The following is a 17635-nucleotide window of genomic DNA, read 5'->3' as shown; positions in this document are numbered from 1 at the left end:
TACCTTCTCATAATTGGAAGCATCCCTCTTTTGATTACATCGAGTAACCTAAATTTGAAAGTGTCCTACATGATTTTGTTTTCATTCCAGGCTAGTGGTTATAATATTGTTTAATACTTGCAGATGCTTGATAATAGGTGGGTAAGGAAATAGCATATCTTTACCATGTAATAAAAGGAAATTGGACTTGGTATGTGAGCCATAAATGCAGCAGGAGCAGCCACAGGAGAGAAAATGAGCGGTGGGACCTTTTAGTAATTCCCATCTCACCAAGAGCTGCAGCCTCACTGCACTGGTCCATGTTACCTGAGTAAGGGGAAGACCGTGCTGGAGGAAAGGGCAGGGCTACCTCAGGGTCTGTGTGAGTTAGTGCCTGCTATCAGGCCCTCCGTGTGTGTATATGCATTTCTTGGATGAATAATACTACTCTTATGCAGTGGAGTATTCATGTATATGTCCCTGCCACAAAAAGCTTACAGTCTGAGTGGGAGTCTGAGGCAGTGGGAGATGGTATCTTGCCCAAGGTCACCAGGAGCGGCAGAAGCAGGAACTGAACCCTGGCTTCCCTGGTTCTCAGCCCATGTTCTAATCATTAGGTCACTTCTATAGCTTTCATTGGATCCTCAAAGGAATCAAAGACTCAAAAAAGATCATGAACCGCTGCTATAGTCTTAAGCAGTGTTTCCCAAGTCTGGTCCTGGAGTACCCCTTGCCAGTCAGGTTTTCAGGATATCCACAATGAATATGCATGAAAGAGATTTGCATATAATGGAGGCAGTGTATGCATTGGACTTGGGAACACTGGTCTAAAGGGAATTCAGGCTGCTCAAAAAATGTTCCAGTTTCTCTGTAAGATCACACGTTAGTTGTTTTTTTTGCATGCTGTGTGTATTCTGTCAGTGTTGGAAGCTCTGTTTTCCAAATGCTAGCTAACACATCTAGTAGCTAGTAACAAATATTTAATCAGGTATTTGAATCTGCTTCATTAATGGAAATGAAATAATTGTGTACTGAGTGGCACTTAACTCGGATAAGAGTGGCTCCTTCCCAAAGAAGTGCCATTCACCAGGGCGGTACCTGAATTTTCAGCAGTCTTATCTAGATGATGCCACTGAATGTCATTTCTGACCACCTTGGTATTATGAAACAGTTCTGTAAAGGAGTACCTGTCCACCCCCTCCCCCCCACCCCACACGAGTCCTGTGCTTCTCCTTCAGCCCCCCCCCCCCCTCCACAAGAGTCCAGCACCTCTTCCTGAGACCCCCCATCCCACTCCTTGGCAAGTTAAGTACTTTTCCTTATCTTTTCTCAGATCTGTTCCATCCTGTCCTTTAAACCTCTCTATTCTTCCAGCAGCAGCAGCAGCCAGTTCCCAACCATGTGCAAACAGGAAGTTGCATCAGCAGGGCAGGTTGCGGCAGAGATTGCTTCGGGTTGGCCCAGGCAGCGTGTTACCACTGCTGCTGCTTGAATAATAGAGAGGTTTGAAAGACAGGGTGGGACAGACCTGAGGGAGGATAAAGGAAGGTACTGAACTTGCAAAGGGGTGGGCAGAGGGAGAAGTCCTGGAGTCTTGGAGAGCAGAAGACGACAGAGAATGACCGCATGCCACTGGAGCCGCTGCTCTGTGTGTGTGTGCCGTCAGTGTGCGACACATCTCACGTGCAACACTGGTTGATAACTGTTGCTTTATAGCATATTAGTATAGTATACTTGGATACATACACACATATGTGTAAGTGTAAGTACTTAAGTCAGCCATAGAGCTGGTGTAAATGTTTGCGCCTAGATTTGGGAGCTAAACACCTAGGGGGTAGTTCTTTAATAGGGCACCCCAGTGCTGTGCGGGGAGCACTTATTCTATAACAGCATCTGGGCTGCCCCAATTCCACTAAGGAATACTAGTGCAAACCTGCATTGGTTCACCGAAATTTAGGTGTGACCAATTACACCAGATCAATGGCCGTGTCTAACTTCTCCATGCAACGCACGTAACATAGTATTGCGTAAGTTGCATGCCTTATGGAGACACATCCATGCCCCCTCCTATACTCCATGCCATAGCACTTACATATCCTATATAATAATTCTCACCTCCAACGTTCTATCTTGCTGCCTGTGTCCGTGGCTTTCTTCGGAGTTGGTCTGCTAGGCTCCATAGATCAGGCTGACGTCACACGCAGCACTGACCAACCGCACAACAGCAGCACAAGGCCCCACCCCTGCCGCCCTCGCCGTCACGCCCCTCCCCAAGGTCATCACCGCCACCACCAGTCACCCCTCCACTCCCCCCCCAAGGTCACCATCGCTCCCCCCTCCACCCCCCCCGAGGTCACCAACGCTCGCCCCTCCACCCCCCCCCCCAGGGTCGCCACCATTCCCCCCCTCCACCCCCCCCCCGAGGTCACCGCAGCCACTGCTTCCCCCTCCACACTCCCCCAAGGTTGCCTCTCTCCCCTGCCCCCCTCTAGCCACCCAGGTTGCCCAGCGAATTCTTCAGGGCAGGCAGGTAAGTCTTGCCTGCCTGCCCGCTGCCGGCGCTGACCCTCCCCCGCTGCCAGATCGCTCTTCAAAATGGCCACCGAGACTCTTGCGAGGCTGCCGCTGGAAGTCTCGGCGGCCATTTTAAAGAGCGATCCGGCAATGGGGGAGGGTCAGCACCGGCAGCGGACAGGCAGGCAAGACTGGGGATCTTTCCTGCTTGCCCCGAAGCATTCGCTGGACAACCTGGGTGGCAGGAGGGGAGGCAGGGGAGAGAGGAGAGTCGCTGGACATGGGTGGCTGGAGAGGGGCAGGGGAGAGAGGAAGGTCGCTGGACATGGGTGGCTGGAGGGGGGCAGGGGAGAGAGGACAGTTGCTGGACATGGGTGGCTGGAGTGGGGGCAGGGGAGAGAGGAGGGTCGCTGGACATGGGTGGCTGCTCACAGAGAGTCTATGTATCACACACATACTCTCTCACACTCTCTGTCTCACACACACTCTCTCTCTCTCTCACACTCACTGTGTTTCAGATACGCAGTCGCACACACTCTCATTCTCACACACACACTCTCTCACAGACTCACTCGCAACCAGTCTCACTCTCTCTCTGTCACGCACACACACTCGCACATTCACTCTCTCTGTCTCACACAGTCACTCTCACGCACACACTCCGAGGAAAACCTTGCTAGCGCCCGTTTCATTTGTGTCAGAAATGGGCCTTTATAAAATAGCACGTAGTCCATTTAGGTGCAAAAATTGCCACTTTTCCATGCACTTATGCAGCCAGTTATAGAAAGGCCTTTCTAGCTTACTGTGTAACTTACATAATACTATACGTGTGCGCCCTGCCCGGATTCCGCCTGTGTAAACGCCCACCTACAAAATATCCCAGATATCTGCATACTTACAGAATAGGGGATAGCCAGATTATGGTTATTTATGCACATACCTGATGTTTAAATTTAGGCAGCTCTTTATAGAATTACTCCCTGTCCCTCAGATTCTATAAATGGCGACTAAAGTGCACGTAGACAATTTCTATGTGCAACCTAATTGCTTAATAAGCTAATCGGTGCCAATAATTGGTCACTTAACAAATCAATTATCAGCACTAATTAGAATTTATGCACGCAACCTTTTAAGCGTATTCTGTAATGTGGAGCGTGTAAATTCTAATGCAGGGATCACAAAAGGGGGTGTGGCCATGGGAGGGTCATGGGCGGGTCATGGGTGTTCTTAAAAATTATGTGCATTGTTATAGGATACGCCTGATCTGCACCTAAATGAGGCGTGGGCATTTACACCAGGTTTTAGTTGGTGTAAATGGTTGCACCTAAATTTTAGTCACGGGGACAGGTGTTACGCATATTTTATAAATTGTGCCTAACTGTAGGTGAGGTTAATAAAATAGCGCTAAGCATGGGGTTTTTTGGCACCAGTTTTTTTAGGCGCCATTTATAGAATCTAGTCCTATATGGGTAGTACTGGGGTGGTCCAGGGGCAGAGCCAGAAGTTATCTGGGTACCACCGATTATTCAGCACTGATACCTGGATAGTTTCAGGCTGTCACTCTATATCCAGATATTCAGCCCTGATCTTCTATTGTCTGGCACTGAATATCTGGGTAGATTTAAATGTGGCAGTTGGTGTTTGAATCCTGTGCTAACCATGGTATTTAAATATTAGAGGGGGGGGGGCTAAATTTTCTGCTGAATTTGTGTAAAAAAATGTTCTCCCACTTACAAGAAATACAACCATAAATAATCAAAGGACCCTATAGTAGTACAGTTATGCTAACAAAATGTGAAAGCGCTGGGATCTCATTTGTTTATTTTCTGGGGGGTAGCATGAGTCTTCATCAAGATATTCAATTAAGGGCTCACTAAATTCAAAGACAGAAAAATTGAAAGTATATATTTTAGCTGTCTGTTTGGAAACTGTTTAAATATACGGGCCCTAAGTTTTTCCCAACCTTTAACATACCTCTAAAAGTAACTATGAAAAAAAATCCCTCAAAGGAATAATTTCATAACGGTATTTTTATGTGTGAAGTCTGCTTTAACATATAGAGAAATCCTTTCTGTAAACTCATATGGTGAAATACGTGCTTAGAAGTGCATGGGCTGCTAAGATGGTATATGCCATGTATCGATTTTCTGGGAGGGGTGTAATTTGAGAGTGGAGTTGTGATGTATTTCACAAGCTGACTTCTAGCTCTGTGTTTGGCTGAGCCTCTTGGAAAATATTGTAGGAATTCTCCATGTCCTGACCTGGACTTTTGAATCCCTGGCCATGCCTCCTCATCCTTTCTAAAATTCCTCATCCTTTCTAAAATACGGCTGCACTGTTAATGCAGGCCACAGTGATCCTGTGAACAGTCAGCATGTACTAGTGTTTCACCAAAGCCTCTTTCATGTTTTCATGATGTCTAGGTCCCCTTTACTGCAACTCTGAGGTCTCCAGTTTGAATCCGTGCACAGATGCTTGCACCTGGATATGCTTTGCCATGCATCTGATCTGGCCCTGTGTGCTCCTGATGATCTGATCAGTACTGATAGCACCCTTTACCACCTTGCAGACCACCATAAAAATGAACCACCATCCACCTTCAGATGCTCATGACATTCTCATTTCACTTAAAGGTGAACATAAAATTTCCTCCACATCAGGCACAGCTTGGTTCTATCAAGCTCATTCAGCCCTCCCTCCCCCTGCTTCATAGGACCCCTCAGTTCTCACAGTCCCAATCACAGTTTCATCAGAATAATTCAAATCCCTTGGTAAGCAATGCTGTACCTTTATACAGCCATATCACTCTTTATTTTAAGAGCGTAATCTTTTTAAGACATCTTCCATGGAAAACGCTTCTTATAAAATTTCACAGCTAAATGCAAGTATACAGGTAAGCACACTTTTTACTCAATCTGTATATGGGCATTCCTGGGGGCATAGTTTGGGTGAAGCAGGGATGGATTTCAATGTATTTGTGAAGGCCATTAAGGCTGTGCTTGTGACTATACCCCGCTATGACTTCCTCACATGTGCTTTTCTGAATCTTTACACCCTCTCCTGTGCCTTGGGCTAAGTTAATTAATTCTCTTCCTATCCCATTTATATAGTCAGTCATTCATTCTTGTATCCCACTATTATCTAAAAACAAGTTTCAGTTCAAAGTGGCTTACAATTTTACAGTTAGGCTAATGAAGTGATGCAGTTAACAAGGCAGCGTGTGTGGTTAGCTGTAGAATTTCTTGAAGAGGTAGGTCTTCACTTCTTTTCTGAACTGAAGATAGTTTGTAATGTTTCTTGTGACCTTGGGTATTGAATTCCACCATTTGGATCCCAGGTAGCTGAATCCAGCCATGTAGATAGACTTGTAGGTTATGTTTCTGCAGTTGGGAAGATGAAGTAATAGATAGCTTCTGGTTTCTGGGCTTGCATTTCTTGCAATAATTTGATCTGGTCTAGCATGTACTTAGGTGACATGCCAAAAAGTATTTTAAAAATAAAGGTGCTAGCTTTGAAGACCAGCTTTGCTTTGAGTGAGCTATACTTGAATTTCAAGAGTTAGATTTTTATCAAGAATGATTCCTAGTATTTCTAGTTGTGTTTCGATTTTGTATGATTTTTGGTCAATTGTGAAGTTTTGGTAAGCTTGTGGGATTTTGCGGGCTTGATAGGACCAAGAATTTGGTTTTGTCTCTATTAATTTGAGTTTGAAATAGTGGCCCAATTTTCCATAATGTCCAGACATTTTTTGACCTTTGCCAGTATTTGTGTGATATTGGTGTTAAAAGGTATGTAAATGGTGACATCATCGGCATATATGAATGAGTTAAAACCCATACAATTTCCTTATAACGTTCCATTGTAATATAGGCTCTCATTGGTTCCCCTCTTCCTCTCTTTTCCCAAACCTGTTACTTTAATGTAAACCGCTTAGATGTTTTCTTTTTAACTATATGTGGTATATCAAGTAAAGGTGAAATGTGAAATAAAATCCATTTTTCTTGTTTAAAAAGGACATATACACAGTACATACACACAGCAGATGTAAATTTGTCAAGAGCATTTGGGAGCTTTTGCAAATTATTAAAGGAGTCTGTTTTATAAAGTCACTTATGAAGGCCACAGATTTGGGAGGCAGTTCTATAAACTGGTGCACGTGAAAGGCACCATTAATTGACATACATCTGTTTGATTTTGTCACTATTTGGTGACAGTCTGGTACTGGCACTAGAAGTGGTTGTTTTAGCATTGTAGCTGATATTTTCTTCATGTTCTGAACACACAAGTTATCAATAACTTTCACACTCCTGAGGAAGGCCTATGAGCTGAAACAGCCCGTGTCAAGTCGATGTGTTTCCTTCAAGACATTTATTAAAGTACATTAGTGTACTATCAATCATTTGTAGTCTCTACTATGTTTTGTCTGCCTTGCAAAGTGTGGAGTTTTGTTCTTCTGTGTTTTTTCTGGACTTGGCCATTATTTGACAGTCAAGCACCCATGTGCACTAGGCATTATTCTAAAAGAAAGCACCTAACTGCTAGGTGTACATATGGGTGGAGCATGGGCAGGTCATAGATGTGTCTCTTTTACGTGACTTCATGCACCTAGGCGCATCAACATGCCTGCCATTGACATGCTCACACCAATGCTGACTTAACTAGTCCTATATAATAAAACGCACCTCCAATGTTCTGAAGCTGAGAAAGTGAAGCCTTCAAGTATTCCTGCAACGTTCCGGAACTACGTGTCATCAATTGAGGAGATGGAGCCTTACAGAGCGCACGAATGCTTCAAGGCTTCACTTTCTTGGCTTCAGAACGTTGGAGGTGCGTTTTATTATATAGGATGCTTTTCTGTAGCACATGGAGGGAATTTAATATATGCTGATTAAAGTGGAGGAGTGGCTGGAGGGGGGACAGAGGAGACACACTCACATCCAGCAGTCTCACTCTCTCTCTGTCACACACACACACACACTCGCACATTCACTTTGTCTCTCTCTCTCTCTCTCTCTCTCTCTCACAGTCAATCTCACACATACTCTCTGAAACATACACACTCCAAGGAAAACCTTGCTAGCACCCATTTCATTTGTGTCAGAAACAGGCCTGTTTTACTAGTATTCTATAAGGGAATCTTGGTGCCAAGATGCCACATAGAATTGGTGCTAAGCACATAGCATTAGGACATCTTTAACTGATGATCCAATTTATAGAATTGCCCCGAAAATTAGTGCAGTTTTGAATTTCTATAGGTGCCTTTTATAAAGTCCCTCATCTCAACAAGCTCGTTGAATCTGGTTAAGTAGCTCTAAAAATCATGTCTCATCTACACCAGTCTTAGCCATGCACACCTGTGAAATTGGTTTATTGTATACCTAAATTATTCTGCTTTATTTTCTATTTTTAATTTTGCAGTATTTCAGGATTTAAGTGTTTAATTACTTCTGGGAAAGAAGAGAAGCACGTTCAGTAGCCTGGTAGCTTGCTGATGCTCTGTAGATGATGTTTAATCAATTTGTAACTACCTTTTTTAGAGTTATGCTCCTTTCATTAGATCATACTTCAAGTAAATGCTGTGTTTCTGAAATTCTGGCTGCTGTAAGCTGATACCATCTTTGAGAAGCTGCCTTAGAGAAAACAATTTGTATTAATGGCCTGAAAGATTCTGTTATGCTATTTGTACTCCATTGTTTATTAGATCAGTTGTTCATCATTTTGCTTTCCTTGCCAGTTTTGACGTTTAACCTTTCTTAATGTATTTGAAGTGAACATATATAATAAAGATGAGAAAGCAAGATGCCTAAGTATTTGGTTTTGTTAAAGGCAATTCATACAGATCATAGCTTTTCAGTTGGAAATCTGTAATCTGTTTGGTGTTTTCTTAACATCATCTCCAGACCATTCCCTACGAGTGGGTATATGCCCTCCTACCAGCAGATGGAGAGACTGAGACAAACTGTGAAGTGCTTACGCTTGGTGCTGTGGAGCCCTGAAAACCTCAGTATTTTTCAGTCTTTTCAGCAGATGGTAGGTAGGTGCTGTGGGCTCTGAATTTCTTCCAAAGAGAGAAAAAAAAAGTTAAGGCTCTTTATTTTGCCTTGACTTTGTCTGTCTTTTCATTCTCAGGAACAACTGATTAGGAGGCTTTCAGTTCAGTAAGAAAAAAAAACCACTGGCACTTCTTTTCAACAGCATTGGTTTAAAAACAACAAACAAAATAAAACCTCAGTGCAGCGAATGCAAAGTAGGTACCGGTGCTGCTTTTTAACAGCCTCGTTTACTGCCTGCCCAGCTTGCAATGGGGGGTCCATGTTGGCTTGCTCGGCCCACGGGGTGCACACGTACCTGGATGATTGGTTGATCTAGGCCAAGTCCCATGAGGAAAGCCTGCCACTCATGGACCGAGTGGTGTCTTTGTTGCAACATCTCAGCTGGGTGGTCAACAACTGTGCTGGTGTAAACGCGTGTATTGGATGTACGCATGTCCATTTTTCAGTGCACCTTCAGAAAAAGGTCCCCCCTTTTTTGAGGGGGCCGAAAATGACCGTGCATCAAAATTAAAATTGGTGTGCCATCATTTTGGGCCTGAGACCTTACTGCCACCCATTGACATAGCGGTAAGGTCTCACGCGTTAACCGGGTGGTAATCGTCAAGCATGTGTACACTGCCAATTACCAGCCAGTTAGTGCCACGCACTAGAAACACGCGTAAAAATTAAATTACTGCCCGGGCCACATGGTAGCTGGCGGTAGTTCCGAATTGGTGCATGTTGGGCACACTTAGGCACCTACGCGGCTTAGTAAAAGGACCCCTGAGTCTTTTTCTACCTGTGGAGGATTAGCCTAGTGGTTAGTCTACCGGGCTTCGATCCTGGCATCTTGGGTTCAGCTCTCGCTGCAGCTCCTTGTGACCTTGGGCAAGTCACTTAACCCTCCACTGACTCAGATACAAAACTTATATTGTGAGCCCTCTAGGGACAGAGAAAGTACCATTATATAATGTGTGATTGTTCCCTGCCTTGAACTTGATGGTTAAGCGGATTATAAATGCCTAAATTAAATTAAAGTGTGCTTTATAAAATATCCCCATAATGCCATGGAAAAGCAATTTTAAAAAATATATAAATATAAAGTTGTCTTTGTGAATTAAAAATGAGCACATTGGTCTGATGCTTTTTACCTCTAACATGTTTATTAACAACCGCTTGGTACTTTATAAATATAGATGCAATTAAAGTCTTTATAGAGACATACACAGGAATGGCATGTAAACATATACATGGGCAGACTCATTTTAGAAAGGACACAGAAGTCAGAATAGAGATAGCCAGGTGAGGACATCTCAAGTTTCACTTGTATTTTAGAACAGAATCTGGTGACGTAGAGGTTGTTCTGAAATACAGGAGAAAAGTACATTTTTGTGCCAGGTACATGCGGCATAAACATCCATTTTAGGGGGGGGGGGGAAGGTAGCAGATGTCAGTGGGTTGAGAACCAGCACATAAAACATGTTTGTGCCAGCACATACACTCTTATCGTAGCCAGTTTAGAAATAGAAATGTGTATTTTTCTGATGCTGTCACATGGACCAGTATCTCTTGCCAGTTTGCCTTTTGATGGGGGGACAAATCTACTGGGAGCAGTTTGCCAAAACCTAATACTGATATTGAACTGTTAGGACACTGACATTTATTTCCCTTCTGAAGTGGGGAATAAATATTTATCTTCTAGGCGTGCCCTAGTCCTACCCAGAACATGCCTAGACCACATCCCCTTTCCATTTGCATGCACTTGGGTTTTTGATGTGCATACCCCAGCTTTGTAAAATAGGAACTTAGATATTTGTGCTAGTTAAATGTTTAAGTACCAGTTTATGTTTGGCATCCTGCCAGAGTAACGCTTTTTACAGTGGTTTTTGTTATACCGAGTTGTTTTTAATATACTTTGGATCTTATTCTGATGTTTTTTAGATTTGTTTATCTGGTGACCCCTGAGGAAGACTTTGCGCCAAAACAAGGCCCATGTAGGGTCTAGTGTGTTGACATCTTTGGAGGACCCAGATTTTATATTGTCAATGACTGTTGGAACATTGTTTATGTACTGTTGAAGAATAAAGTTTTTTGAAGCTTGGACTTCTTTCCCTCCTGATTTATCCTGGAACGTTCTTTTTCCAACCTTTTTGTACTCTTGGACATTTTGTGGAAGATTTTTGTACCCTGATTTTGATTGTTTAAATACGAGTCTCTGCATGTCTCAAATGTGAATAGCCCTTCTAAAATGACCACCTTAGTCTAGCTCTTTTAACTTTATAAAGATTCAGTTTATTTTTATTTTTTGCTTTTTGCTCTATGATATCTAGCATACATGAGACATTTTGTATATGGCGACGAAAAAAAACACTATTCTATAAGCTGAGCTTAAATTTAGGCGAGGTTTGTAGAATAGCACAGATGCCCAGGGATCATGCCTAACTTTAGGTGTGGCCATTTGCACCAACTGAAACGTGGTGCAAATGCACGCACCTAAATTGGGCACATATCCCCAATATTGTACAACAACTCGTGTAAATGTTAGGAATGCCCTTGTTCCGCACCTAAGTTCTAATTAAATCTAATTAGTGCCAGTAATTGCTGGTTAAAAAACAGTTATTGGCACAAATTAGTTCATTATTCAATTAAATTGAGCGTGCACCCAAATTTGCATGTGCAAATTTTGGCAACTTTTATAGAATTAGGGAGTTTCTGTGTACATTTGCTTGCTTGCTGCTAGATCACTCATTTCCTAGCCATCTTCAGTTTTCATTTTCTTAAGTCCTGGATCATGACCTGGAAGGAAGATAAGGAATCATGCTTTTACATTGGGCTACAAAAAGAAATATGTAGATTTGGTATCCATAAAAGTCTGCTACGTCAACATAAGCTGGTGGCTCTCAACTCAGCCCTCATGGCACAGCCAGCTAGTTGGGTTTCCAATAAATGTGCTTGATATGAAATGAAATGAAATAAATGTGCTTGATATGAGAGAGATCTGTATGCATGGCCTCCAGTATATGTAATATATCTCATGCATATTCAGTGTGAATATCCTGAAAACATGACTGACTGGGTGTTCCCCAAGGACTATGTTGAGAAGCACAGTGATTTAGATCTTGTTACGGATATTAAAAAAATTGATGTTGGGTGTAGCATGGGGGTGGGTGCTTGTGGCAGGTTTGTGTGTATTTTTCCTTTGATTTTTCCATTTTCAGTGTTGTCTCAAGCATTATATACTGTGGGTTTTCACTACGGGAGCAGCTTAATATTTTCTTTTACTAATATCATTACTCGCAGAGTAAATTTCACTGTTTACATTTTTTGATGGTAATTATTTCTGGAACATTCCTTGCCATTGTTGCAACAGATCACATGACAAGCAAGCAGGTTTGATACAAGAAAGCTGAAGGGGGAAAAATTACACCTGCTCGAGAGCGGAGGTGATGTTTTCAAGTACCTGCATTGATTAAAGCAGTTTATAATCAGTGCATGCACTTGCGAGCTCCCCTCAGACCGTGGCCCCTGCTTCACCTACTGTCAAATTACGAGGGTCTTTTACTAACAGTTAGCACATGTTAACTGCCCATAAGAGTGAAATAGACCTTGCGGCAAATAATATGCACAAATCGTTATTAAAAGATCCTTCATATGCCTTTGTGACAAAGCATGTACGTTTAAGCCAATCAGTATTTTATAAAAGGCCTTGTGGGCACATACACATGAAAATAGTGTTATAAAGGCGCCCCTACTATAACCCCCCCCCCCCTTTGCTGTTTTCCATATTTGGAGTCTTTCTGAACAATACATTGAAGTCCTTAGCTCAGTGTGTAGCAGCACTCAAAATGTTAGGAATGATTCAGAAAGGACTAGAGAATAAAATTAAGAATATTTTCTTAATGGCTCTGTTTCTTCCCCCCCCCCATTCTAGCAGAAGTAGAAACGATTTAGAGAAAGGCAACAAAAATAAGGGGGCTTTTTAGTTTGGAGAAAATGTCATTAAAAGGGTTAGTAGTATAGTTAGGGTTAAACGGTATTGAACCCATCTAGAAGACAAGCCCAGTAACAATTATTAAGCAATTCATTGGGGATCACCACTTCTAGGAGTTAGCATTATGGAATGGCCTTCTTTATTAAGATCTACTGAGTATTTCCAGCTGACCCTAATTGGCCACTGTCAGAGAGAATGTGCTGTGCTCTATAGAACACTGCTGCTGGCCTGTCTTGGCAAATCTTACCTTTTATCAAGCATTTTCTGCTACTCAACTGTCTGTTGCTGACCATGTTGGATTTTAGTGATGTCAGTCTGGCATTGTTCAGGAGCTTCTAAATCCTGAGGAAATTGCGTTTAAAAATGTAATAAAATGAGTAAATAAAATCCATTAGTTAATTGCAAGGATAAAACTGATCCTAGAAAAGCAGGTGGTTCTTTCAGAAGGCTCTGCACAAAATTGTGACTCATCAGATGGAAACATGTACTCATTTCATTCCCCATTTTTTCCTTGCAGTTGTCCATATTTGGCAGTGAAGATTACACCTGCTATTCCTGTGGTGGGTGGGATTCTGTTCTTTTTTGTGATGGGGACGTTGCTGCGAACTAGTTTCAGCGACCCTGGAGTCCTTCCCCGCGCTACTCCAGATGAAGCAGCGGACTTGGAAAGACAAATAGGTAACACTGAAGGTCTGTGTATGTCTATGAACCATTTTATGGCTCTCTCCCTCGACATAAGCTCTGTATCATTATATTTCTTTTTAAAACATTTTCTCCTTGAAGCCGTAATACACTCAAACTCTTTCTGTTTTTATGATCCTCCATAAATAATTTATGTATTTGTTTCTTGTGTAATTTAAAACTTCTAAATTTTGCACACCTTTATTTTCTAAGGGTTTTTGTTTTACAAAGGCGCGCTAGCATTTTTAGCGTGTGCTAAATGCTAGAGACACCCATATATTGTTATGGGTGTCTCCAGCGTTTCACGCATGCTAATTTTTAGCACACGCTACAAACGCTAGCGCGCCTTTGTAAAAGAACATAAGAGTGGCCATACTTGGTCAGACCAGTGGTCCATCTAGCCCAGTATCCTGTTTTCCAAACAGTGGCCAAGCCAGGTCACAAGTACCTGGCAGAAACCCAAATCGTGGCAACACTCCATACTACTAATCCCAGGGCAAGCAGTTGCTTCCCATGTCTGTCTCAATAGCCGACTATGGACTTTTCCTCCAGGAATTTGTGCAAACATTTTTTAAGCCCAGATACGCTAACTGCTGTTACCACCTCCTCTGGTAAAGAGTTCCAGAGCTTAACTATTCGTTGAGTGAAAAAATATTTCCTCCTATTTGTTGTAGAAGTATTTCTATGTAACTTCCTCGAGTGTCCCCTAGTCTTTGTACCAGGACCTGGGGTGCTAGAATGGCAATGGCTTAGCTTACCATTTAGTTGGGCCGTTAGTAACTCTTTTCAAGACATCTCTGCCAGCTGCTTTAAAAGAGTACATTAGTTGCTAAATTTTAAAGAAACTGCCCCTTAATCCAAATTTACTTAATTGTGCACCAGTCTCTAATCTCTGCTTCTTAAGGAAAGAGGATGAAAAAAACTGCTTTTCTTCACCTTTCCAATTGGCAGGGGTCTAAAATCTGGTATTTTATAAAGCCAATCTCAATTTTGATTAGGTTTTAGGACTAAGCCAATGCTTGCAGCCTTGACTGATGACATAAGGCAGACTATAGATAAGGGGAAGTCATGATTGATTCTCCTGGAAGTGTCCACAGCCTTTGATATGGTGGATCATCATATATTGTTGCAAAGGTTTACATAGTTAAGCCCTAGGTGTGTCTGTAATTCTTGTTTCAACTTGGGGAGTATACATCGATCAACATTTGACATTTGACTTCCAAATTTCAAAAATAGTCTCCTCTATCTTCAACTCACTATGGAAGTTAAAAAGAATCAGGCCTTTTTCCCTTGTTCAATATTCCGCACATTGGCCCAATCCTTAATACTTTCCAAGCTTGACTATTCCGCTTGATTTGTTGTTTTCGTGTGTGTTTTTGCGGGAGATTTGGACTCTCCTTGTTGTTTTTGACTATTGCAATGCCATTTATGCTGGATGCTACAAACAGCACAGAATACCACTTTCCGCTTGCTCTGCAGGGTACCACATTACTCGAAAGCCTCCCTTTTACTTCTGTAATTATATTGGCTTCCATTAAAGGTCAGAATTACCTTTAAATTATGTGTATTTGTATACCAGATCTTGTATGGTATGTTTCCTTCTTACATGCAAAACCTTATTGAACTGCCTAAATGAAATACTCTAACCACTTCTAGAGACTTCTTATCTCTTAACTATCCTTGTAAGAAAGTTATCTACAAAATCTATTCATACTGTAGGCTTTTCCTATCAAAACCCTAAGAAATGGAATTTATTACCTAAACATCTTAGATTCCTAGTAGATGAGTACTGCTTTTAATAATGACAAACTGTGATTCAATTGTTAGCGATATTATCTGTCTTCAACGCTTCTCTGATAGTAATAATCTATGCCTTTTGGTGTGATTTAATAATCTATACTTACTGTTATCGTAACCTTTTATGGTTAGTCAATGCTGTTCATTGCTTGTAAGCCACATTGAACCTGATCCAGTTTGGGATAATGTGGGGCATACATATAATAAATAAACCATTTTTGGCTGATTCCTGCCAAAGAGTTAAATGGAAGGAGCATTTTTCTTCTTCTGAAAAGACTAAAATGTGAAGTCCACCAAGATTCCTTTCTATCTCCTTCCTTTTCAGTATTTGTTTGCCCTACTTAACTGATAATCGTGAGATTCCTTGGTTTCACTTTCCAGCTGTATGGTGATGATATTCAGAATGATTCCCCACTGATCACCAATCTTTGAGATCCTTTTACCAAGGTGTGTTAAGTTTTGGGCTTAACACGATTTAACGCAGGATTTTAATGTGCAGCAAGCCCAAAACTAACGCTGCAAAAGAAGAGGTGTTCTCAGTATTTTTTATTGCAGGTTGGGCATTAATGTTCCCATTAGTGCATGGTACCTGCTGAGAGTTAAATCGGGACCACTTACCGCTTCCTGTAGGAGACATTAAGTGCTGCTGTGTTAATTCTGCATTTGCCAGTTAGCACACGGTAAGTGTAAAGCAGGTGGCTAATGCTTCCATGCCCACTGTCTGCTCAAGCCGTGTCCCCCTTCTGTCACACACAGTTTTACACATAGTAACAGGCTAAATCTGCTAAATCTGTTAATACGGTTGGACAGTAGCCTGTTTCCGAGTGTTAACCGCCATTAAATATTTAACAGACCTTGGTAAAATGGTCCTTTTATTCTTCTCTGTCTCTTTAGAATCATTACTTTAACATCTATTTCAGCTGGGATGCTGATTAACTTAAATGAAGCAAAATCTAATGATCTGTGGGATTCATATTAAAATCCCCTAGGGTGACAAAAAATGAACAAAAAAATAAAGTGCATTATAATAATCATTCACTAACATCTCTCATTAGCTTGTATAAGCAAAAGGACTTTTATTCATATTAGATAGCACTTAGCTTATGTCTTTCGTTCAGCAGCAATACATTATCTTTCAATGGGGCCACCATTTCACCCCACAAGGCTTCTTCAAGAACTGAAACTGAATGTCAAAACGAATAAATCTATGGAGATGAAAGCATCAAATAAACATTCAAACCATTATAAAGAATGCATTCAAAATCGTCAGCAAATCAATTAGCTGGTTCACTCGCTTGCAGCAATGTATTCCTTTGATCAAAAATGGCGCTGCAGCGTCACATGCCAAAAAACGGAGTTTAAATAGGCTCCTCCTGAAGATTACTTAAAGGAGCCACCCGGTAGCATGGAATGGGCAGATACCCTTAGAGCTTATAATCATGAAAAAAATCGGAGTCTCTGAAAAAATCAGTAGAAAACATGCCAATCGACAGAGCTGTTGAGACCCCACAGTTCCATAGTTTTAAGATTAAAGATCCACTTATTTATTTATTAGGATGTATTTACCGCCTTTTTGAAGGAATTCACTTAGCTTCCATCCGTTGTAAAAGCAACTTACGGTTCCCTCCTCTTTTCAAAACTTCTACTTTGTCAATAGCAAAGCATTCAAGGTCGTCAAAAGAATGATGGCAATCTATACAATGTTCAGCTAAGGGCTCTTTGAGGACCTTTCTTCTGATATTGGATGTATGTTCAAGGATCCTTACCTTCAATGGTCTTGTTGTCATGCTAATGCAAGTTTTGAAACAAGGACATCTGATGGAATAAATTACATGATCAGACAAACAATTTGTGAAATGTCTTAATTCTATCACTCGGTTAGTGGATTTGTTGTGGAAAGTTTTAGTTTGGTTATTTTACATATTTGACAAGTCCCACATTTATAATGGCCAGTGATTCGCTTGTCATTCTTCTTTTGTGATGAAGGCTGAATGATGAAGGCACATCTGCTGGGCTCAGAATGTCCTTGAAATTACTCCCTCTCGAGTAGGCTATCAGGCTTATTTTCGTAGAGAGGTGTGGTAGCTGTGTTAGTCCACTTTTAAAGGTAATCAATAGAAATAAAACAAAATAAAACATGGAAAAGAAAATAAGATGATACCTTTTTTTATTGGACATACGTTAATACATTTCTTGATTAGCTTTCAAAGGTTGCCCTTCTTCGTCAGATCGGAAATAAGCAAATGTTGGTAGATGACAGTATAAGTGAAACAAAGCATTTCAGTGACAGTCTGACAGGATGGGGGTGGATAGGTGAGAGACAGGAAGAGTTGGGTGGATGAGGGGCAGGGAGATATGCATGGAGACAGGAGGGTTACAAAGCAGTACAATTTTATGGTTTATAATGGGCTAGAAAACCCAGATCTTTGTTAAGTCCTGTCTGGTGGGTGTCAAAATTTAATATGTTTTATGTGAAAAGTTAATTATAGGGTCTTTACAAAACAGGCACGTTTTTGGAAATAGGAACCCTGTTATCAAACTGCTCCTCCTTCTTTTGTCTACTGTATTTCAAGATTCTATTACAATTTTGCGTTGAACTTAGGACAGACTTGCAGACTAATTTTCTGCCTACTGCCACCTT

The 17635-nt window shown here is 41.5% G+C and overlaps 1 protein-coding gene across 1 annotated transcript in view; it reads left to right on the top strand.

Moving 5' to 3' along the window:
• ZDHHC14 (zinc finger DHHC-type containing 14) overlaps positions 1-17635 on the top strand; it is a 406180-nt gene that overhangs the window by 176179 nt on the left and 212366 nt on the right. The window contains exon 2 of the mRNA XM_030198384.1: positions 13034-13194. Within this exon, the coding sequence (XP_030054244.1) occupies positions 13034-13194 (161 nt within the window). The remainder of the gene's footprint in view (positions 1-13033; positions 13195-17635) is intronic.

The sequence above is a fragment of the Microcaecilia unicolor genome, chromosome 3, assembly GCF_901765095.1.
Source record: "Microcaecilia unicolor chromosome 3, aMicUni1.1, whole genome shotgun sequence".
Classification (NCBI taxonomy): domain Eukaryota; kingdom Metazoa; phylum Chordata; class Amphibia; order Gymnophiona; family Siphonopidae; genus Microcaecilia; species Microcaecilia unicolor.
Note: the sequence above shows the minus strand (reverse complement) of the source record. Positions and strands in the feature narration are given on the sequence as shown.